At 45.2% G+C, this 23,634-nt stretch overlaps 2 protein-coding genes across 5 annotated transcripts; one reads left to right on the plus strand and one right to left on the minus strand.

Moving 5' to 3' along the window:
• Positions 1 to 794: 794 nt before the first annotated feature.
• Positions 795 to 22,929, minus strand: LOC130119563 (inward rectifier potassium channel 16-like). 4 transcript variants are annotated; one of them, XM_056288101.1, is made up of 3 exons: positions 22,812 to 22,929; positions 6,147 to 6,268; positions 795 to 2,180 (listed from the first exon to the last, which is right to left on the minus strand). In XM_056288101.1, the coding sequence occupies exon 3, from the start codon at positions 2,153 to 2,155 to the stop codon at positions 1,001 to 1,003; it is 1,155 nt and encodes a 384-aa protein (XP_056144076.1). In that variant the 5' UTR covers positions 2,156 to 2,180; positions 6,147 to 6,268; positions 22,812 to 22,929; the 3' UTR covers positions 795 to 1,000. The 4 variants fall into 4 exon arrangements, 3 of the variants coding, with proteins under 3 accessions (XP_056144076.1, XP_056144075.1, XP_056144074.1); XM_056288100.1 differs by lacking the exon at positions 22,812 to 22,929 and adding an exon at positions 7,401 to 7,475; XM_056288099.1 differs by lacking the exon at positions 22,812 to 22,929 and having other exon boundaries at positions 6,147 to 6,328.
• LOC130119848 (5-hydroxytryptamine receptor 3A-like) lies at positions 8,823 to 18,751 on the plus strand. Its single transcript, XM_056288440.1, has 10 exons — positions 8,823 to 8,907; positions 9,529 to 9,674; positions 9,995 to 10,039; positions 10,128 to 10,234; positions 11,275 to 11,465; positions 12,617 to 12,732; positions 12,921 to 13,131; positions 13,770 to 13,943; positions 14,062 to 14,255; positions 18,743 to 18,751. Exons 1-10 carry the CDS (start codon positions 8,823 to 8,825, stop codon positions 18,749 to 18,751), a joined length of 1,278 nt encoding a protein of 425 aa, XP_056144415.1.
• Positions 22,930 to 23,634: the final 705 nt, after the last annotated feature.

The following is a 23,634-nucleotide window of genomic DNA, read 5'->3' on the forward strand; positions in this document are numbered from 1 at the left end:
TCTATCTATCTATCTATCTATCTATCTATCTATCTATCTATCTATCTATCTATCTATCTATCTATCTATCTATCTATCTATCTATCTATCTATCTATCTATCTATCTATCTATCTACCTATCTATCTATCTACCTGTCTGTCTGTCTGTCTATCTATCTATCTATCTATCTATCTATCTATCTATCTATCTATCTATCTATCTATCTATCTATCTATCTATCTATCTATCTATCTATCTATCTATCTATCTATCTATCTATCTATCTATCTATCTATCTATCTATCTATCTATCTATCTATCTATCTGTCTGTCTGTCTGTCTGTCTGTCTGTCTGTCTGTCTGTCTGTCTGTCTGTCTGTCTGTCTGTCTGTCTGTCTATCTATCTATCTATCTATCTATCTATCTATCTATCTATCTATCTATCTATCTATCTATCTATCTACCTGTCTGTCTGTCTGTCTATCTATCTATCTATCTATCTATCTATCTATCTATCTATCTATCTATCTATCTATCTATCTATCTATCTATCTATCTATCTATCTATCTATCTATCTATCTATCTATCTATCTATCTATCTATCTATCTATCTATCTATCTATCTATCTATCTATCTATCTATCTATCTATCTATCTATCTATCTATCTGTCTGTCTGTCTGTCTGTCTGTCTGTCTGTCTGTCTGTCTGTCTGTCTGTCTGTCTGTCTGTCTGTCTATCAGTCTGTCTGTCTGTCTGTATGTCTGTCTGTCTGTGTGTGGTAAAGAGATAAAAGACACTCAGAACTCCATATGAAAGCACTTTTAATTCGAGGTGCAGTGTCTGTCCCACATAATGAGGACTGCTCTGTTCGCTGGTATTCGGGTATAAATCTATCTTATAAAAAGCGGGGCATATTTACAAGAATACAAAGACATCGAACATCATCACATTTTATATCCTTTAAATATAGCACAGTATGTACAGGTGTCAACGTCAAGACGAGTTTTTCATTCAGCCTACAGCCAGGTCTTACATATGACCTCCTCCTCCTCGTCCGGTTTCACTGGGCAGCAGATCTTGGATCTCCTGATGGGCTGTAAGTTGCGCCGCTGGGAGCGAATGTTGGCTGATGGGAGTCTCTCTCTGTTATATTCCTCTGCACTTAGCATGGGAACCTGTACATAGGTGGTCTGGTTAAACAATGCATAATCCACTTTGTAGTGCTTCTTGCCCACTTTCACCATGTCCTGGAACCGCTGGCCCCAGTAGATGTTTTCCGGGGCGTAGGAAGCACGCGTCTGATGTAGTATGCCGGTGGAGTCTCCATTGTAGGTAAAAGACACCACCAGTTCAAAGTCTTCCCTCACCAAGTCCTCAGGGCCCAGGCTGTAGAGGGGACTGCCGGGTCCCAGCCTGTGGATGATGGTCACCGGCGTGGCCAAAACGATGTCCCTGCCCTGGATGTCCAGGTCTTGGTATGACACTACAACTGATCCCAAGGGGTGTTTCACGTAGCGGATCACCTGCGCTGTGGTGGTCCCCTCCAGGATGTGATTACCTCTGAAGTCCCCAAGGCGCCAGGAGAGACAAAGCCCACCGTTTCTCATGCTGACCACCGCGCATTTGCTAAAACCCACCGTCTGTGCCCTTTTACGTGCAGATGCCATTTTGGCTACAGCGATGCCAATGACGAAGGTGTCGATTAGGCAGCTAACTACGTCTTGAACTACCTCCACTATAATAGCCGAGACGCAGTTCTCAGTCATCCCCCTGAAGCCGTAGCCAATAGTAGCCTGGGTCTCCAAGGAAAACAGGAACGCCGCGGTGAAGCTGCGTACATTTTCCACGCAGGGCGCGTTGTCCGGATTCTCCAGGTCTCCGTGCACGTAGGCAATCAGCCAATAGAGAAGGCCAAAGAAGGTCCAGGAGAGAATGTAGGAGAGGGAGAAGGTGAGGAGCATGACCCTCCAGCGGATCTCCACGAGAGTGGTGAAGATATCCACCAGGTATGGACTCCACTCCCCGGCAGCCATTTGAAATACCACGGGGAACCTGCCGTCTCTCTGCATGTAGCGCAGTCGTCTGCCTTCCCTGACATTGTCTCCACCCAGTGTGTGGACCGTGGTGTTGTAGGTGTTGATGGTGATACGCTCCTCGCTGTCCGGGCTCATCTTGTCCAGAAGTACCGTCGGGCCCCTGTAGAGACACAGTGCAACACAGCACACCAGAGCATCTGATCAAGTTCAGCTTCAGGTTGTGTTGGTCAGCAGGTAACTTTCTCAGTAGGTAATTGGCACTGAAGTTAAGAGAGCTGTTCAACAGTAAGTATTTCCATACAGAATTCAGAATTAAATAAACCAACAGCAGATCTGCCTAAGAAAAGGTCTGCACCACACAATATCTGTGGACAATGGGTCTCAATTACATTGTTCAAAATATTCGCACAATGAGTGTTGCACCGTTCACAATAATATTGCACTGATAGGACAACATTTTAATGTGAATATATACTATAATATAAATACAGCCGGCAATGTGTCTGTGAATGTTCTCATTCATCCAGGTCATGGTTATCCAAAGGAGTTGAATCAAGTGCAACTGGACTTGGTATATATCCGTGAAGACGTTTCGCCTCTCATCCAAGAGGCTTCCTCAGTTCGTTCCTTTCTGACTAGACCAAGCTAGTCAAGCTAGAGGAAGCCTCTTGGATGAGAGGCGAAACGTCTTCACGGATATATACCAAGTCCAGTTGCACTTGATTCAACTCCTTTGGATGGCCGGCAATGTGGTGTACGATACGCATTGAGTATTGAACTTCCCCTAATAAGAAACCACATCAACGCCTGTCCATCAAAATCTCAGCTAGTTCAGTTTCAGATCAAATCCACACTGTTCCTTTACCAACACACAAAACACCAAAGGAATTTTCCATTACGCACACACACACACACACACACACACACACACACACACACACACACACACACACACACACACACACACACACACACACACACACACCAACCTCCTCAACTCCTGTTATCTTAGTTTCGTGCCTACTGTGTGCATTTCAGAGTTTTATGCTTTTATTGTTTATTCACTTAGTGTGATGGTTTTGTTTTTCTTTTCATTCTTGTGAGCCTTCGTGAAGTATCTTGAAAAGCTCTGCATAGGATGAAGACATAATAACAACAACAATAATAATAATACCACACTCCTGCACGTACAGCTTGCATGCAAATTGAAATGGCAAACAAAATAAAGAAAAGTTGAAATCAGTTAAGACAGAAATAAAGCTTCACTTTTGTCTGGAGTTGATGGTCATGACTTGACAAACAGGAAGAGGGACAGTAAGGAGCTTCCATTACAAAGGAGAAACTCGTAAAAGGCCCTTGTAGTGTTTGTGGAGGCGAGACCTTCGTGTTTGAGCAGACGGACCAGGTCACTCTGGGCCTGGGGCTGTCCGAGGCAAACGATGAAAAGCAATGCCCAGCTCTGGGTATGAATGTTGTTCTTCGTTACCACAGGTTTATCATTGACAGGTTATTTACCAGAAGTTCATCCACAATGAGGAAACCATCCAAAATGGGTAGGCTAAAAGCTGTCAGGCACTGTTTGATGTCTGCAATACATCCTCGTGCGACAACTCAGAGAAACCTTCTCTCCTCTGCTTCTCATTATAACAATGTCATATTTTCAGTGTCAGCACCAATGCACCACTACTTACTTTGTCATTTACAAAACCAATAAAGAGCATAGGTGTGCTTTTTAGCTGGTTTTGAATGTCTCATGTAACCATCCTGGATCTGACACAGAGACGTATTGTGTTTGATGATCATGCCTCAGATGGATTGGGATCAATAAGTGGTCATCAAGGCCTCACATGGTTAAAGCATACCTACCAATATTCACTCTTGTTGCCAGCTATTTAGCCACAGCACATCTCATCTGATAAGATTAACCAAGAATATGGCTACAGGATTTCCTTCAAGGACGCAACTGTATTTTTTTTTTCATTATCAAAACAGGCTATCGCGAAGTTTTCCAGTATGGGTCAAGTCGGTTTTGGTTTCACTGATGTGACCCAGTGCAACATCAACCTGTAAACAAAGGGTAGGTTTGAAACACAGTTCACATTACTGTTACAGTTACTGTTACATTTATGGTTACTGTTTACTGTTACTGTTACAGTTATGGTTACTGTTACCATTACTGTTACAGTCAGTTACTATTACTGTTACAGTTACTGTTACATTTATGGTTACTGTTTACTGTTACTGTTACAGTTATGGTTACTGTCACTGTTACCACCTTTATGTTGGCATCGAAATGTAACCCATTTTCAGAGAACATAAAATATCAGCACAACCAGCGTACATATTCTTCCACGTCAATTGGCATCTTTACTCAGGAGACTGTGTATCGGTTCATTAAGCACAACCCTGACCTCGTTGCAGAGCCGTTATTAAGCTACTTTGACTTATGAGAGTAAAATATTATCTCGCAACCACCTCTAAAAGCTTTCTCCTCTCTGTGTTGTCTCAGACTGGCAAATGGTTAACCACGCCACATAAGACAGCGTCCCCTTATTTACCACCTTCACAACTCACTCACCTCAACATTCAAGGCAACGTACCGGTGATGAAAGCCGCGCTATCACGTTTACGACTGATCCGACAACATCAACCGTCCGATCAACACACTGTAAAGTCAAGCGCCGTCACACCCGCGAGAAGCTGCGTTTTCATCTTTATTGCTTAATTGAGTCACCCGAGAACACGTCGCCCGTGTTTATCGCTATGACGAACGACGCCTCAAGAGAAACTGTACAAACTCCCAGCAGCTGTAAACTGAGCGTATCAACACTCGTGGATACATTGAGGTTAATTGCACCTTGGTTGGTTGTGTAATTTTTCCCCCCCTCTAAGTTTCAGTGTTTTGAAGTGCCCAGTCCTGCATTCAAAGCAAAGTTTTGCATTCAAAACTTCATATTTTTTCCATTTTGTTTTAAGTTGAACATCTAAGTGATTAAATCACATTTTAACTTTTCTAATAGGTTCTTGATGCCCAATTAACGATAATCAAACTCACAAGCAAATGAAAACATAGCCGAAATGACAGGAATCAGGAACATGTATTTGTCATTTCATTTCATGCAATTGCGTACATGAAATGAAACGAAATATCGTTTCTCCCTGCCCACAGCGGTGCAACACAAAGACAGAAACACATGTCCAAACTACAGGAACACATATATTAAACTACAACAAAAACTATAAAGCTACAAAAACACATATATCCAACATATGACTGTCAGAACTGCCGGTGTGTCCTCTTCGGGCACAGCTCCAGGCAGGGCCGTGGTCCCTGGGCCCACAGGGCGCCGCAGACCAAGCTCTCCCAGCCGATCCAGCGCCAGCTCTCCCAGCCATCAAACGAAGACAAACTTAGATGCAGAAGTGGACAAAGACACCGCATGGACGGGACTGGGTGAGGCCGCTGCAAATGTAAATTCGCACCGCCATCTTCCCACTAAAATCCACTAACGTGTAAAAATGTGCGTACAATAAACCTGCTATGCGCTGCCGTATTGTTTTCTCTACAGAAATGTACAGAAAAATAAAATGAAATGTTTGTCAATTTTCCAAATTCAAAACAATCAAACATCAGTTGCGTAGGGAATAAAAGTTATTCTATCACAGCCCAATATGTTTAATAGGTTAGCTGTATCATAATGATACCAAGGCAGGTAGTTTCAAGGTATCTTGATGCATGCTCAGTAATCCAGGTACAAAAATCAAAGAAGGTTGAATCAGTTCATCTGGATACAGCGTTTATAAAAACGCTGTATCCAGATGAACTGATTCAACCTGAATCAGTTCAGGATCAGTCCATCTGGATACAGTTGAATTAGTTCATGTTGATAAACGTTGTATCCAAATGAACTGATTCAACCTTCTTTGATCAAGGCAGGTAGCTTCACACAAGCATGAAATCAGCATTTCGCCTTTATGACACCATGGAAAGTTCTTGAATGTTTAAGATTGTTAAAAAGTGGGAAAAAAAACATCTGTGAATATGCAATTACTGAGAGGTGTAACTCTAGCTGTATCGGTAGACATCAGCGAAAGCCAGTATGTAGCGTCTATACGGTTGACTTACTTTGGATGTAGGCGTTAGTGCAGGTTTGAAGCAAATAGGGGCAGCAGGGCTGCAGGGCAACTGGTCACGCGCTGTCCCACTCAGACCCAGTTAGCAAGGTAGCTCTCTTCCACACAGCGACCCTGTTAAGAGGAAGGCCCGGCTGTGAGGCAAAGTCTCATGTCGTTGTCATTTTGTGGCAGTTTTCCTCCGTCTGAAATCTAACAGAACAATCTGGAAGAATTTATGACCTGTGTAATATTTAAAGGTTCCTCCCACCCGAACGGGAGCGAGATAAGGTCTACCCTTAGTTTTGTTTTGTTTTGGGATTATAAAAATAAAATAAAATGTGGAACTTTGACCACATTTTGCAGAGTGCTGAAGATAAAATAATCATTAATGATTACTGACAAATTTTCCTATTTCTCTGGTGCCTATGCACATTCGAGATATGTACCGTGGTCTTTTTTCTTTTTTTACATTTTGTGATTCATTAGACAAAAAGTTAACCTTTGCTCCTCCAGGCTGAGATGTTGTGCCTGGCACAGGGCTCCTCATTGTCTTCAGGTGTCCTCAGTTCGGACATGATACCTAATTACATAAGGCTGCAGAGGTCACAACAGACTCACGGAGCTGCACCTACTCTAGAAACACACTTAATTCAGCCATCAGGGGCAATTACTAGGTGGGTGACAACACTAAAATGACATTTTTAATGCTATATAGCATGTCCCCAAAAACGTATTGTGTGGTTAATGATGAGTTCCCCCATGCAAAAGCTATTGGTGGTTTTGAGGCGGTGAATGAAGACAAACACCGGACATATTGATCTAAGAGATAACCTTAAAGGAGAGGTTCATCTGTCTGCCATTTACAAAGTCTCAAGCCTAAACATGGGCCAGTCTAATATTAACGACTTTTAGGACATGCAAAGTCTTTACTGTCAGCACAACATTAATGCAACTGTAGGCCATCAAACCAGGCCTGCTCCACTTGCAAACCATTACATAAAGCAGCCTCAAGCTAAAGACCACGGCCGCACAAATGAAGGCCGCCTTGCCATTGACGGCATGACACTGGTATAAAGGGCCTTTTCTGCGAGTCCCAACCTAAAGTAATATCTTACTTGTTCCCTGAGACTTGCCGATAATGGATGTAGCCTGGGTCGTAGCAGAGGCCCTAGGCATTAAAACCCTTGCGAGACCTTGGCCGTGTTGTGAATGTGCAACACTAGAGTCATGCCATTAAAAACAGCACGAGGTATCGTACATTTACCATTGACACAAAACGTAGGGTTCTCCATCCTCCTCTCTCCCTTCTTCCTCTGCTACGTCTTCATCATTGTCATCATCATCACCATTATCATCTTCTTCATATTCATCTTCTTTATCGTCGTCATCTTCTTCTTCTTCGACATCTTATTCATCGACATCATCTTTTTCGTCTTCCTCTTCAGCTTCTTTCTCTACTGCGTCCTCCTCCTCACCCCCTTCTTCTTCTCATTATTATTATGACGATGTTTACTCGTGAAAACAATTCAGGGTGACAGAGGTCTAGAGCTTATCCCAACAGTCACTGGGTGAAAGGCAGGGGGACATCTTGGATAGGTTGCCAGTTCATCACGGGATTCCTTCATGCACACCCACACACAAGCCATTCACACATTCACACCACATGGGCAATTTGGGGTCTTTTTCTTCAAACGTTCATGTCTTTGGGCTGTGGGAGAAAACCAAAGTACCCATAAGAAGCCCACTTAATCACAGGGGAGCCGACCGAACTCCACATGAGAGGTCTGGGGAGGAACCCAAGACCTAACAGTGCTAGCCACAAAGCCACCATGTATCTGTCATTATGATCCTTATTGTTGTTATCATTATAATAATATTACCATTCATGTTAGTAGCAGTAGTAGTATGGTGGATAATATTTCTCTTGCATGTGTGTGTGGTGGTACACATAAGTATACCATAAAAAATAAACAAGTAAAGCACATCCAGTATTCTTTCTGATGTGATAATTTAAGATATACGTAAGCAACGTTATTGCAGAAGCTTTTCAGAGTTCAGCACATCGATATGGGGCGCTGTATACATCACAAATACATAGATTTTAAAATTCCTGCTAAGCAAGATTGCGTATTAAACTCATAATGGAGACAATCAAAAAAATAAAAAATAAACATGGACAGACAAAAACCTTTGTTCCGCCACCAGCTGTTAAAACAGAGGATGCCTCTTCCCAATGGCCACAATGCAACTGCAGCGCGACCCCAAAGCCGAGGTTTTGTCTTGCAGCTATGAATGGGAGCTCTTGCTCCGTTTCACAACACAACTGGTCCCTTGTTGCAGTGCTGCAGCTTCCCTCTCTGGCGTGGCAGCTCCCGTCCCATTGTGGTGGGTTCGTGTCATGGCCAGGTGTACCTGCCTGCTGGTAAACACACACTGGAATCAATTTCCCTTGTGTTGGGCCTGTTTGAAGAAGGCCGCCGACCACAATACCCCTGACCACACTCCCGGGTAATGTTACACACCTTTACAGATGACACGGCCCTGCACCGTGTGCACGCTCGCCCGTGATGTCCCTGATTGTAATATGAGCACACGTCACAAACAGGCATTTTTAAGGGTCGTCACATCTGCGATATCCTGAGAGTGGACAGAGCAGTAGCTGCAGGAACCAGCAGCCGTTTAGTCTATGGCGGGAACATCTGCAGGAATGTGGACACTTTCTAAACACAGCTGTGCAAAGGCTGCCTTCTTATTGGTTTTGCTGTATGCAGGTGAGTGTTACTCAGAGAAATATTGTGTGGGGGGGTCCGGGTAGTGTAGCGGTCTGTTCTGTTGCCTACCAACATGGGGATCCCGCTTCGAATCCCTGTGTTACCTCCGGCTTGGTCGGGCATCCCTACAGACACAATTGCCCATTTCTGCGGGTGGGAAGCCAGATGTGAGTATGTGTCCTGGTCGCTGCACTACTAGCGCCTCCTCTGGTCGGTCAGGGCGCCTGTTCAGGGGGGGATAGCGTGATCCTCCCACGCGCTACGTCCCCCTGGAGAAACTCCTCACTGTCAGGTGAAAAGAAGCGGCTGGCGACTCCACATGTATGGGAGGAGGCGTGCGGTAGTCTGCAGGCCTCCCCGGGTCGGCAGAGGGGGTGCAGCAGCGAGCAGGAAGGACTCGGAAGAGTGGGGTAATTGGCCGGATACAATTGGGGAGGAAAAGGGGGAGGGGGATAACATATTGGTATACCCTCAAGTTTACCAAAGGAAGGTCTAAGCGTCCAGGTTTGTAGGTTGCAAGTCCAGTATTGCTGAAGACACGTCCCGTGGATGGCAAATCTGAGTAGTAAGACCGATGTGTCCTCCCCAAGGCCGTGGCTAACGCTGTTTCTGTGCTTTCAGTGCACGGACAGTCCTCCCCCAACTGTACGGAGCGACGCTGTCTGGCGGAAAAGTTGATTCTCAATCCCCGCCTGACCCAGCCCCAGTCTCACAACTGTACACAACTGATATTTGTGCCGTTTATTGAGTACCAAACGCTCTCTGTTGTAAGTATCGTCCCGTGCTTGTTGTGGCAGCTTAGTGGAGATGATACTTCCCTCCTCCCTGTTACATGTCCTGCTCCTTTTCAAATACAGAAACTGCTGTCTCTGCGTCTCTTGCTGGTTAAAACTTTTTTTCTGCAAAATGTTTTTTAAAAAATCCAGTGTTGACAATGCATCATGGCTATGAGTAAAATGCATGAATTAAGAAATGAAAAAAAAATAGAATAAAATGCACGCGTGTAGAAAACCCCATGCTAAGCACTTAGCAGTAGCATATGAACATCACACTGACTGGTCTTAATGTTGATTTTCCTCGTTCACAGGACACAAAGAAGCTCCGTTTCCATTGCCAGTTGCGAGCAGTCACGGTGGGTTTCAAGTCACTGTCACGTGAGCAGAGGCTGCTGATAAGCCGAGCATCTCTAAATAACCACAACCCTTTTCTCTACATGGCAGGCGTGGATGGATCCTGACTTGACGTGGGACACATCTATTTACCCATTTGATCGGGTGGTACTGCCGGTTAGCGAAGTCTGGTACCCAGAAATCCATGTCACTAACGCGTAAGTTCTACCTGTACGGTCCTGAGGGTCCTCGTCTGTGTTTAACCTCGTGGCACCGATGGTGGTGGTCACGTTGGTCTTAGTGGCCCATTCAAAAGCAAATGGAGTCGAGCACTTCCCCCACCTAAAACATAGTCTACATAGTATCTGTTGGTAAACTCGGTCTGACATATCTGCTTGTTAACAAACAACCTCCCAGGGGGCGTCCGGGTAGCGGTCTCTTCTGTTGCCTACCAACGCAGGGGGTCGCCGGTTCAAGTCCCCGTATTAGCTCCAGCTTCGTCTGGCATCCCTATATGGATACAATTGGCCGTGTCTGAGGGTGGGAAGCCGGATGTGGGTATGTGTCCTGGTTGCTGCACTAGCGCCTCCTCTGGTCAGTTGGGGCGCCTGTTTGGAGGGGGGGTAGCGTGATCCACCCACGTGCTACGTCCCCCCGGTGAAACTCCTCGCTGTCCGGTGAAAAGAAGCGGCTGGCGACTCCACATGTATCGGAGGAGGCAATGTGGTAGTCTGCAGCCCTCCCCGGATCGGCAGAGGGGGGTGGAGCAGAGAACGGGACAACCCGGAAGAGTGGGGTAATTGGGCCGGGTACAACTGGGGAGGGGGAAAACATGGAGAAAATTCCCCAAAAAAAAAAACTTCCCTACATTTTCAAACTCATCTCTACCACCTTGATCCATCCACTTTTGGCTGCTGTGGTTAAGACACAAAATGTTGTGTATCCTATCATTTCCCCCTTTAGAGTCGTACCCGGCAATGGCCACTAAAGCGAGTGACCTCAAGAGCGGGATTTGCACATTTGTGGATAAGCTGTTGTCTTATATAGACCAGTTTAGTCAAGTCAGTTTTATGTGTACAGCCCAGCAGAAAAGCATCAAAAAAGGACATTTGTATGCATGTAAATCTTCACTTCCTTGTTTCCAATCTACTTTCCTACCCTACCCTCTCCCCAAGCCACCACGTTGGTGGCTTGGGGAGAGGGTAGGGTAGGAAAGTTGGCTCAGCTGAGGAGTCGGGTTGTGTGCTTGTGTCTGCAGAGTACGGACGAGTATGCGGCACGCCTCCCGGGACTTGCTGGTTCACAGCGACGGCACCGTGGAGCACAACATCATCATCAACGCGGAGGTGGATTGTGAAGTCAATCTGCTCAAGTACCCCTTCGCTGCAGATGACTGCCCTGTTGCAATTCAGGCCTGGGGCGACAGAGAGGACCACAGATATGACACCGGTACATAAACGTGTGTGTGTGTGTGTTTGTTGTGTGTGTCAGAATCAGAGTCGTGTTTATCGGCCGGGTAGGTTTGCACATACATGGGAATTTGACTGCGGTTTCGTGGCTCTCTCGATGTGCTTAACATAGGATAACAACACTACAGCACAACAATCTTCAGATACATACACAAGGGTCTACTCATATATTTTCGTCATGTGTGTGTGTGTGGTGTTAGTGTGTGTGTGTGTGTGTGTTAGTTAGTGTAGATAGCGGGACCGAAAACTAAAGCACTTATGATCCTAATTCTTTTTGGAGGTGGTAGGTATTGTCTTAGAGAGTAACGGGAAAAATCCCAGAAAATTGAAATTATGCATAATTATGCATACTTATGCAAAATGTGCATTTTTCTAAAAATGGCTAAAAAACCACTTTTCTCGGCATTTCAGATGATTCTGAGCATCTTTGATTTTTTCACCTATATAAAAAAAAATTCTGGGACTTAGAAATGTTTTGGCATTGTGCAAAATATATGCATTTTTGCAAAAATGCACTTACGATCCTCATTATTTTTGGAGGTGGTAGGTATTGTTCCAGAGAGGACCAGAAAAATAGCAGAACATTAAAATAATTATGCATAATTATGCAAAATATGCATTTTCTAAAAATGGCTAAAAAACCACTTTTCTCGGCATTTCAGATGATTCCGAGCATTTGGGGGGGGAGTTGGAGTGGGGGGGGGGGTTTAGGGGCAGGGGGAAGGCGGTTAGCTGGCAGGATGAAGAGGAGGGAGATTTAAACGGGTGGATAACCAAACCGCTACATTGTAGCGGGGTTCCTCTAGTCGACTATATATACAGGAGAAATAAGAGGCGATGAGGCGCAATCACGTGTGCACGTGCGCTCACAAGTGGGTGCACAATAGTTTGTATACGTGCACGCACCCGCACAAATTGTATATCTGCAGGAATACGGCGTTACAATTGGTGCAAGGTGAAGGAAATTGATGGTGTGATAGTATATTATACTATATATATACAGCAGTAAATGCGACTGCATGATACAATATTAGATCAAAATGCCACCTGGTGCAAGACATTATTTGTCCCGATTGCTCATCGACGACCGGAAGGAGCCGAGCTGAAACGAGGAAACGTGTTCTTTTGCAGGATGCGGTTTGCGGCTGGTGATAGATGCGGTAAAGATGGCTGACGGTAACCACGGAGACTGGCGCACCGACAAAGTGACCCTCACACAAAAGAGCGACGGCCGTGATTACATCTTGGTACACTGACACACTCGTTTGCCTCGACGCTTGACATGATCACGTGGTCTCTTTCAAACTGACGACACACTCGCATAAATGAGCGGGGAGCGTCGTCTTGTAGTCAAACGATCAAAAATGGCGAGGCCCAATTACAGCATCCGACTACAGCGGCGAGTCTAACTGCGCTCGTCTGTGTGAACCCGCAGGTGTCTTTGAGCATCAGGTACCTCAACCCCTTCATATCGCTGATGCTGCCCAGTATCATGATCATCGTGGTCGACGTGGCGAGCTTCGCCCTGCCGCTGGGAGGTGGCGAGCGCAACTCTTTCAAGGTCACCCTGGTGCTCAGCTTCATCATGTTCCTCGTCATCCTCAACGACCTGCTCCCGGGAGACGGCCAGTGCAGTCCCATCATCCGTCAGTCAGCTCACGCGCAAGTCACAGACACGGCAGACTGCATCACCTACATAGGCCATAATGCATGCACACACAGTACACCGGTCAACACAAGTTTTCTTGCATGGGGGTTTTCAGCGGATTCTAGCTAACTTTTGGGTGCCGAATCCAAATCTGGCATTAGTTTTTGCCCGTCACATCAGGTTTTTTTGAACTATGAAACATCATTATTTTTGAGAAAATAGCAATTTTACACTCGAAGTTAAAAAAAACAAAACAAAACACCGTCGCATTAGAAGATCGATAGATGCAAAAATGATTACAATGGAATAAATAAACACTCAGCCTAGCATGAAATCACTTAGGAAATGAATAGGGGTCATTTTTTATCCCCACCAAGATTGCCAGACTAAGATGGTCAACTTTTGTAAAATCCTGAATAAGGAGCGTACAGATAGCACAAACAACTTGATGTGATAGAGCAAATCTGAGCTCAGGTTGGGATTCAGCAGCCCAACAATTAGCCAAAAACAGCTTCCAAAGTCCATGCAAGAAAGAAAAAAACTATATTTTTGTAGACCAGTGTTATTATTGTTTGCACGGTGACATGAATGTGTCTGTGGACAACTCAGAAGCCTGTGTGTGCCCCCCCCCCCCAGGACGCCACTTCTGCGTTTGTCTGACCCTCTTGGTGCTGAGTATGTTGGTGTCCATGATACTAACTCGCGTGGCCAAGGACGGCGCCTTCTTGTCCTGCTCCAGGTTCAAAAAGTCCTCCCCGGAAAACGCAGAGGACAAGGAGGATCCAGGGGACGAGGGTACAGGGGACGAGGGTACAGGGGACTCATTTGCTGAGCATTCATGTCTTTGGAGGATAAAACTGCTTTCTGGTTTAACACTCTATGGCAAAAACGAACTAATAAGACTTGGTGCTTGTTTTACTCCTTTCAGAAGCCACCGCTGACATCGGGGTCTCCAAACCGCGAGCCCCAGAGGAGATGAATCGACACCTGAAAAGGGTGTTGAGCTTCCTGGAGGCTCTTGACGCCAGATACCAGGAGGCCAAGAGCTGCCAGGACTTGGCCAACAGAGTGGACAAGATCTGTTTCTGCATCTATCTCTGCATCTGTGCCACCTACTTCTGTGTCATGACTTATTTGTACACAAACCACGAATGCAAAATTAACCACTTCGACAGCTGGGACTATAATTTTTTTTGAATCTATACAATGATTGAGAAATGCGTTATCGGTGTAAATGGTGTAATTGTGGAAAAATGTTGCTGTTGGGCAATTATCACATCATATATGCAATGAATCAGGCGTCAAGATTTTACGTCTGTCTCAAGGGTGACAAAATGTTATGAAATTTCCAGTTTTTGGTTTGTTTTTTTTCTTTTCTTTTTCCTTTTTGGTGTGTCATACAGCCTCGATATTTCCGTCGACTGCCTGAAGTTGTGCTTGCCGTGGCCTTTGTTTTGGGGGTGCTTTGTGTAATTTTATTCAGCATAACTTTCTTCAAATCCAACAAATAAAGGAATTTCATCCTCTCCTACTGAGGGGCATTTGTTGAGTTTAACCACATGAAGATACGACAATAATGTCGTATGCAAGCACACAATGAAATGATTAGTACCGGTCCCAGTGGTTTCCCCCCCTTTTTTCTCCCCGAGCAGGCGCTAGACATGGCTAATTGTGTCTGCTAATTGTGTCCAACCAAGCCAGAGGTAACACGGGGATTCGAACCGGCAATCCCCGTGTTGGTAGGCAACGGAACAGACCGCCACGCCACCCGGATGCCTCTGATCCCAGTGGTTTTATCGATTATACCAGTAGAGGCCAATAAGTAGTTTTTAGTCTGGACTAACGTGGAGAGAGGGTGGCGTTTCCCCCTGTGGAGGGAGCCTGCTGAGGCCTTGCACCCTGCAGGAGTTTTAGAAATCACAAGTCCTGTGGCACCCTGCCAGCTCAACTGGTAGAGCATATGTGCACCACATAAGGCTGACTCCTTACCGCTGCGGCCTGGGTTCGAATCCGGCCTGGGCCCTTTGTTGCATGTCATCCCCTCTCTTTACACTGCCAATAATGCTGAAGAAAACAATCTTGCAAAAGGAAATCACAAGCCCTGACTTTGCTGTTCAAGTTCATGTTTTAGTGAACGTACAGCAGTAATGTGCAGTGACCTATCAGTGTAGCATGTGTCTGCTTTCAATTAACGCAGCAGCCCAAGCTCGTGTTACGCATGGATAGATACAAATAGAGTCTACATTAGTTACAAATAGAGTCTACATTAGTTACAAACAGAGTCTACATTAGTAACAAACAGAGTCTACATTAGTTACAAATAGAGTCTACATCAGTTGGGCTATAAATCAACAAATATGCCTCCTGCAAAGTCAGTCAGATGTGGAGCTCATGCACAATCAAATCCAATCAATGGACACATCTAGCAAGAGGAAGAGGGGGGTAGAGAGAGAGAGAAAGAGAGAGAGGGGGGGGGGGGAGAGAAGTAGAAAAAGCGTATTCACTCCTACAAAATGCACTTAAGTGCCCCGATAACCACACACAACGAGGTTCTGGTGACGGCACACCAGGATCTAGAAAAAGAGAGAGAGAGAAATCTTGGTGCCAGTGCACAGTAGTCCAATATCAGACAACACACACAAAGCCAATAAAAGGGTTTAATAAATACAACTGCAGTACAATAAAAGTACCTGGCATGGCATGGCTCAGGAGGTAGAGCAGGTCGTCTAGTAATCGGAAGGTCACTGGTTCAACCCCCAGCTCCTGCAGAGAGTGTGTCGAAGTGTCAATGAGCAAGACACTGAGCCCTTAACTGCTCCTGATGAGCAGGTTGGCCCCTTGCATGGCAGCCTCCACCATCAATGTATGGATGTGTGTGAATGGGTGAATGTGAGGCATACACTATAAAGTGGTCAGTAGTAGTGGTCAGTAGACTAGAAAAGCGCTATATAAAATGCAGTCCGTTTTACCCTTCCACTGGGTAACTTCCTGCAGGCCAGGTGTTGGTTTCCTTTAGCGAGCACAGCTATTTCTTCTTCATAAGACAATGTTGAAAATCTCTCTTCGTAAGAAATATCCACGTTGATCACTGCTGTTAAACTATCTGCGCTAGGTGCTAGAGGAAGGGCGCGGAGCATGGAGGTCACATGACATGGAAGAGCCGAGGCAGGGTCGGTCTTCGCATCATCGTAGATCATTCAACACAGTGTGAGAACCAACTACGTATGCATAACTCTATGAAAACATTGGCCTTTCTGCAAAACCTGCAGACAGAGGCCCAGATAGCCTCTGCCCCAGTCCATGAACTTAAGCCTCCTGCAGTCAGGAATGGTAGATTTTAGGAGCAAGCTGTGGCAAAAGGAGCATACTATACTTTTAAAACAGCTACTGTGAAAGTCTCACATGCTGGCGAATTTAAAAGGGTGCCTTGATTTTGAAATTCACCGTACTATGTCTCTACATAGCAAACGCTGAATGCATTATATGGTCCAAGTATTACTGATTACTCTTCTTCCAACTGAAACTGGGCTTTGCATCTTTTTGTGATACGAGTATTTGGAGGGAGGGATGCTCCCTCACCCCATCACTTTCATTGCTGTGTGGACCACTCTGTTTATTTGTGATTTTAACTTAACTGATATGTTGCCATACCAAGCTGAGATTCGGTAACGTAATAAACTCTCTAACAATCTATCACAACATGATAAAATAACATCATTACCCTCCGTCCAACCCCAAACACCCTGAGTCTGTGCAGAAAGTCGAGTCGCTGTAGGATCACTTGTAAATTCCCAGACAGATTACAGTCAACATGTTCACCCAAGTATTTGTAAGGATGAACCTGGGTAGCATTATGGATCAGTAGTGGAGATGATCTCCCAGATACCCTTAATCAAAAATAATTTCTTCTGTTTTCTTAGTGTTTACAGTGAGATGATGGTCATCACATCATTGTACAAACTTCTCCACCTCCAAACTAAAGCCAGAAATGCCAGTGTCTATATCTGTACGTCCCAAGATGGCAGCATCATCAGAAAACGTGACAACAAAAATGCTGGGATAACTGTTTTTACAATCTTTTTACAATTCTGTAAACAGAATGGGGACACTCACACATCCTTGAGGAACGCCTGAGTTAATGACTTTAGATTCAGATAATGCCTGGTTCACTCGGAGCTGCTGGATCCTGCTGGTCAAAAAGGAGTGATACCAGATTTATCTCAGGTTTTTACTGACATTTTTAACCTGACCCTGTCATTGTGTGTGGTTCCACTGTGTTTTAAGAAAACCACCATTGTGTCTGCCCCTAAGAAAACACCCGTGTCTGTCCTTAATGACTACCGACCTGTTGCTTTGACCTCTGTTATTATGAAGTGTCTGGAAAGATTGGTAATATAATATGTAATAAGTAACATTCCTGCTACCCTTGACCCATTACAGTTTACCTACTGTTCCAACAGGTCTGTAGATGACGCTACCGCACTTGCTCTGCATCCTGCTTTAGTAGTACACCTTGTAAAGAAAAATACCCATGTCAGAATGTTGTTTATTGACTACAGCTCTGCTTTTAATACAATTGTACCATCCAAACTGGTGTTGAAACTCAGAGGTCCTGGTCTGGGCAACTCTATCTGTAATTGGCTATTTGATTTCCTGACAGGCAGGCCCCAGACTGTGAGAATAGGTAAAACATACTCATCCACATTAGTTCTTCGGACCGGTGCACCTCAGGCTGCTGTCTCAGTCCCCTATTGTACAGTCTGTTTACACACGACTGTGTTGTCAAATATGACAACAGAGGCGTCATTAAATTCGCAGATGACTCCGCAGTGTTTGGACTAATAAGTGACAGTGATGAGAGGGCCTATTGGAGGGAAGTGGAAGATTTAACCATATGGTGCCATGATAACAAACTCCTAAATGTCAATAAGACAAAATAAATCATTGTTGTCTTTAGAAAGCTCGGAGGAAATCACATTCCTATTTCCATCAGTGGATCATCTGTTGAAACTGTGGACAGTTTTAGATTTCTCAGGTTACACATCACAGACACCCTCACATGGTCTCTCAACACCAACTGCATCCTGAAGAAGGCATAGCAGAGAGAGACTGCATTTTCTGAGGGGTCTTCTTATGAACTGTTATCTCAGTATCATAGAGAGTGTCTTGATAGGCTGTATCACAGTGTGGTTTGGCAACCTGACTACTCAGGACTGCAGGCTGCTTCAAAGAACTATGAAGACGTCAGCAAAAATCATTGGCATGGAACTACCACAACTTCATAATATTTACACTACTCGCTGCAAAAGGAAAGCCCACAGCATCCATAAGGACACCAGCTACCCCGCTCATGCTCTGGTCTTGCTCCTTCCATCTAAAAAATGTTCGCAGAGCATCAAATCACACACCACCCATCTCAGTAAGTTTTTTTCCACAGGCAGTCAGGTTGCTGAACAGCTGACTCACCCATATGCACCTTACATTGCTGTTACTGTATAATTTTCTATATTGTGTATAAAATGCATGAATTCTGTGTACATAGTCTATGTAGGTCTCGTGTAGGGATGGTGTGCCCTTGTGTCCTTTGTCCTTGTGTCCTTTGTATTAAGGCAGAGTGAGCCAAAGCATAAGAATGTTGCACCGAGACCTGGCCATCACCACTGACAACACCATGGTGACGCCAACTCGGACTGTGAGGAATCTGGGTGTGATCCTGGACGACCAACTGTCGTTTGCTGCAAACGTTGCATCGGTTGCTCGCTCCTGCAGATTTCTCCTCTATAACATCAGGAGGATTCGCCCATTCCTCACCGACGAGATGGCACAGGTGCTCATCCAGGCTCTGGTCATCTCCCGGCTAGACTACGGCAACTTCCTCCTTGCTGGCGCCCCGGCGTCGGCCATCAGACCTCTGGAGCTTGTTCAGAAAGCTGCAGCTCATCTGGTGTTCAACCTCCCTAAGTTCTCCCACACAACTCCCCTTCTCATGTCCCTACACTGGCTCCCAGTAGCTGCTCGCATCCAGTTTAACACTCTGGTGCTAGCCTACAGGGCGGTGAAAGGAACAGCTCCTTCCTATCTCCAGGCCATGGTCAAGCCCTACACCCCCACCGGACCACTTCGCTCTGCTGCCTCGGGACGCCTGGTTGCCCCGTCGCTCAGAGGCCCCTGCTGCCGATCAACCCAGTCACGGCTCTTTTCTGTCCTGGCCCCACAGTGGTGGAATGAACTCCCCACTGATGTCAGGACAGCGAAGTCGCTGCCCATCTTTCGGCGCAGGTTGAAAACTCCCCTCTTTAAGAACTACTACCCTGTTACTTGCTCCTACCACTTATTGTATTCACTCATTTAAAAGAAAAAAACTCTTTCTTGCACTTTTACTTTAGCACTGGTTTTGCTCTTAGATGCTTATTTAGATGCACTTATGACCTCTGATGACTAGTGGTTCTCCTGATTTCCTACGCTAAATGCACTTATTGTAAGTCGCTTTGGATAAAAGTGTCGGCTAAATGACTGTGATGTAATGTAATGTAATGTAATGTAATGTAATGTAATGTAAAGAACATCACAGTATTACAATACACGTGACAATAAAGTTGAACCTGAACTTGATGACATATGGATTAACAGACATCTATCTGTCTAACTTTACTGAGAAGGGCGTGTGGCTGCAGGGTATTAAAAGCAGAGCCGAAGTCTACAAACAGCAGTCTGACAGAGGCCTTGGGGCTTTCAAGGTGTTGCAAAATAAAATATATTCTAGCTAGTATTACATCATCATCAGTGCCACGACTGTCTTCACAGGCAAACTGATACGAATCTAGCTGTCCATTTATGTTTGATTTTCATCACACACACCATCACACCATCATCTTTTCCAGACACTTTCTCACAATGGAGGTCAGGGCTATTGATCTGTAGTCATTATTTTCCTGTGGAACAGGCTTTTTGGAAGAGGAGTAATAATTGCCTTTTTCCATAGAGATGGAAGTATATGTGAATCAACAGACCTTTGAAAGACAGGGACCCCGGCTGATGCAAGTTCCTCTGCACATGTCTCCAAAAGGAAAGCAGTGACACCATGAGGGCTTGTTGCCTTATTGGCGTGTGTTCTTTTACATTGCCTTGTGACTTCTTCGGGACGCATGTCTATCCTTGGAACAGAACCACCAGTAGTTGCGGCGTTAATGACACTGTCACGTTGTAAAGAAAAATCATGTGAGTCAAACCTAATGTAGAGGTTGTTCGAGTCATCTTCTGTGTGCGATGTGTTTCTGCTGGGAGTCATATTTGTAATAGATTTCATAGTGGCTCACAGTTTCTTCGTGTTATTGGCACAGAAGCCCTTTTTAATGGATCCCCTGTATTGGATTTTTGCTGTGTTGAGTTTCTGGTTCCAAAAGAAAAAAAATCCTTCAAAAGTCTGCTGAATTTTCAGCGAAATCCTGTTCAACATGACCCACACTATGAGTAGACGCCAATGAAAATTTCAGCAAACCTCTCAAGGATTTATTTTATTTTATTTATTTGTATTCTCCACCTTTATTTTATAGCGGTAGTCAAGAGAGAGACAGGAAAGGCAGGATAACGTGCAGCAAAGGGCCTGAGCCGGATTCGAACCCAGGCCGCTGCGGTAAAGTCTCAGCCTTATGTGGTATGTGCTCTACCAGGTGAGTCACTGGGGCACCCCGAGGAACTTTTTTTTAAGAGAGTTGAAATATGAGAAAATTATGAATGTAATTTGGGTTGACTTTCCCTTTAATTTTCTCAAAAGCTACAGTAAAATAACTCAAAATTTCACACGGGTCATCCTGAACAGGATTCCGTTGAAAATTTCAACAAACCTCTGAAGGATTTTTATGGCAGTTGAAATATGTGGAAATTATTACTCTTATAATGTAATTTCAGCTGACTTTCCCTTCAATTTTCTCAAAAACTACGGTAAAATAACTCAACTCCAAATTGTCAATGTGTTACAATGTCCTTTGAGGTGAGCACCTCCATTACGCTTCTCAGCAAACCGATTATTGAAACTGTTTTATCAAATTAGGACTTCCATCCATCCATTATCTGAACCCCTTATCCTGCTCTCAGGGTCGCGGGGATGCTGGAGCCTATCCCAGCAGTCATTGGGCGGCAGGCGAGGGGACACCCTGGACAGGCCGCCAGGCCATCATACAGGGCCAACACACACACACACACACACACACACACATTCACACCTAGGGATAATTTAGTACGGCCGGTTCACCTGACCTACATGTCTTTGGGCTGTGGGAGGAAACCGGAGCCCCCGGAGGAAACCCACGCAGACACGGGGAGAACATGCAAACTCCACACAGGCCGACCTCCAAGGTTGGACTACCCCTGGGGCTCGAACCCAGGACCTTCTTACTATGAGGTGACCGCGCTAACCACTGTGCCACCATGCGTCACATATTCATCACAACTTATTTAACATATGATGTGTATTATAATGTCGTTTTGATTTGCTATGTAAAATGTGAGGAAGGACCGCTGACTTGCAACGCTCTCACCCATTTTGGCCGCTCCAAGCACCGGTAGGCTTGACCGCGGTGGGAGCGTGAGCTTTAGTACATCACGCGTGCGAGCAAAGCATGTGTGTCTATAGTGTGGGTGTGCTTTACAGAAAACATTTTTAGGCCTACGTCCCCTCCCGGGCTCCGTACTGGCGGCCATAAACTACACACAAAGCAAAAAAAACAATTTTAACGAACGCCAACTTAATGACACATTTTTACATAAACTAATTCACTGCAGGACAGGATGTCTTTGTTGTTCACGTTTGGCTCTAGAAGCATCTTTTACTTCACATATCCCGTTATGCACGTCCCTATTTAAGAGAAATATGTAACCCTAATATTACGCTGTTGCACAGGGGGGCTCTAGCACGCTTTTCCCAGGCTATGGTAACTAAACCTTTGTGCCATTTTAACATGCTTTACTGGTGGGTTTTACAGCATCGAGAGATGTGGCCTCCCACAGCGCTTTTCCACACAAGCAAACACTGCTGGGACCAGTTTTCTGCCTCTGGAGGAGGAGTCTCCTCAACAAATAATCTAAATAATTACAACATATTTTCCCACTCATCCCTACAACCCCATTTAAACCCATTCTTCACACAATTTACGTTTTAGCTATTATTATTATTATTTTAAGTTTACGGTTACTCCTGAGCGTAAAACTGCTACAGCCTGCAGCCACCACAAGGGGAGGCTATCGCCCCTCCTCCCCAGCGCACTAATGTCCAGTCCTGAGGCACATAGCGCAGGACACCTCCTGGAGTCAGTGTGTTGCAAACAAGCCCAAAACGACCGGCTCTCTCTGACAGCCTGCCCCCAAACTGTGCCCTCACCCCTGCATGGGCACCTTTACCCTATCTGGACCAGGGTGACACCTTTGGGCCTCCGGGGTAAGACTTCGGAGGGCATAACGTACTCAATGCGGGGCAACAGAAACAGAAGCTGGACTCTATAGATAGACATTGATCTGAGTGGCGCCCTAACTTCCTGATAAGGGAAGTGATTGACAGTCACCGTCCTGCGGTGACTCTATGCACAGCTCTACCGCGTTTCAACGCGAATAAATAAATAAAAAAGCAAATCTTAAAATGTCTGCTCCTGACACAACGATTATTAAAAAACCAAATGATGTTACCCCCATTGAAGAGATGATGAGCACTAGTGTCCTTGCTCCTCTTGTAAGGGGGGGATGCGTGACTGGGTTTAAAATGGCTTTAGAGATGGATCTCTTTCCAGTCTCTCGTGGGGTGGGATAACCCAGCTGCTGGAAACGCCGTTTAAAAGGTTCCTGCATCGGAGAGAAATCACAGGAAACTTAAAATGTAAGAGAAGGCATCGACAGCTCTACACTGTCCACAGTTATATGAGTTTTACACACTTCGAAACACACAACACAACAATCACACACACACACAAGCAGCCAGTTCATGAGGAAGCAAATGATAAGACAGGTTATCTTTTCTAGACAGTTATTTCTTGGTGCAACGATGTGGTGCAAAACCTGGATTATAAATGAGTTCGTCCCTGTGGGGTCTTTTCTCGTGTGTCCTGTTTGAACCTAACAAGGGGGGTTGGTTTGATCTCCAGGGATGTCCATCCATCCATCCATCCATTATCCGAACCGCTTATCCTGCTCTCAGGAAAGCTGGAGCCTATCCCAGCAGTCATTGGGCGGCGGGTGGGAAGACACCCTGGACAGGCTGCCAGGCCATCACACACACACACACACACACACACACACACACACACACACACACACACACACACACACCTAGGGACAATTTAGTACGGCCGATTCACCCGACCTACATGTATTTGGACTGTGGGAGGAAACCCACACAGACATGGGGAGAACATGCGAACTCTACGCGGAGGACGACCCCCCAAAGTTGAACAACCCCAAGGCTCGAACCCAGAACCTTCTTGCTGTGAGGTGACCATGCTAGCCACTGCACCAC

This window comes from Lampris incognitus, chromosome 10, assembly GCF_029633865.1.
Source record: "Lampris incognitus isolate fLamInc1 chromosome 10, fLamInc1.hap2, whole genome shotgun sequence".
NCBI lineage: Eukaryota > Metazoa > Chordata > Actinopteri > Lampriformes > Lampridae > Lampris > Lampris incognitus.

What these genes read in the sequence shown, in the direction of transcription:
- LOC130119563 (XM_056288101.1), bottom strand. Translation starts at nt 2,155, where the DNA reads ATGAGCCCGGACAGCGAGGAGCGTATCACCATCAACACCTACAACACC.
- LOC130119848 (XM_056288440.1), top strand. Translation starts at nt 8,823, where the DNA reads ATGGCGGGAACATCTGCAGGAATGTGGACACTTTCTAAACACAGCTGT. An exon ending in GAAATCCATGTCACTAACGC is followed by an intron (nt 10,235 to 11,274) that starts GTAAGTTCTACC and finishes TTGTGTCTGCAG; the next exon opens with AGTACGGACGAGTATGCGGC. An exon ending in ACGGCCGTGATTACATCTTG is followed by an intron (nt 12,733 to 12,920) that starts GTACACTGACAC and finishes GTGAACCCGCAG; the next exon opens with GTGTCTTTGAGCATCAGGTA.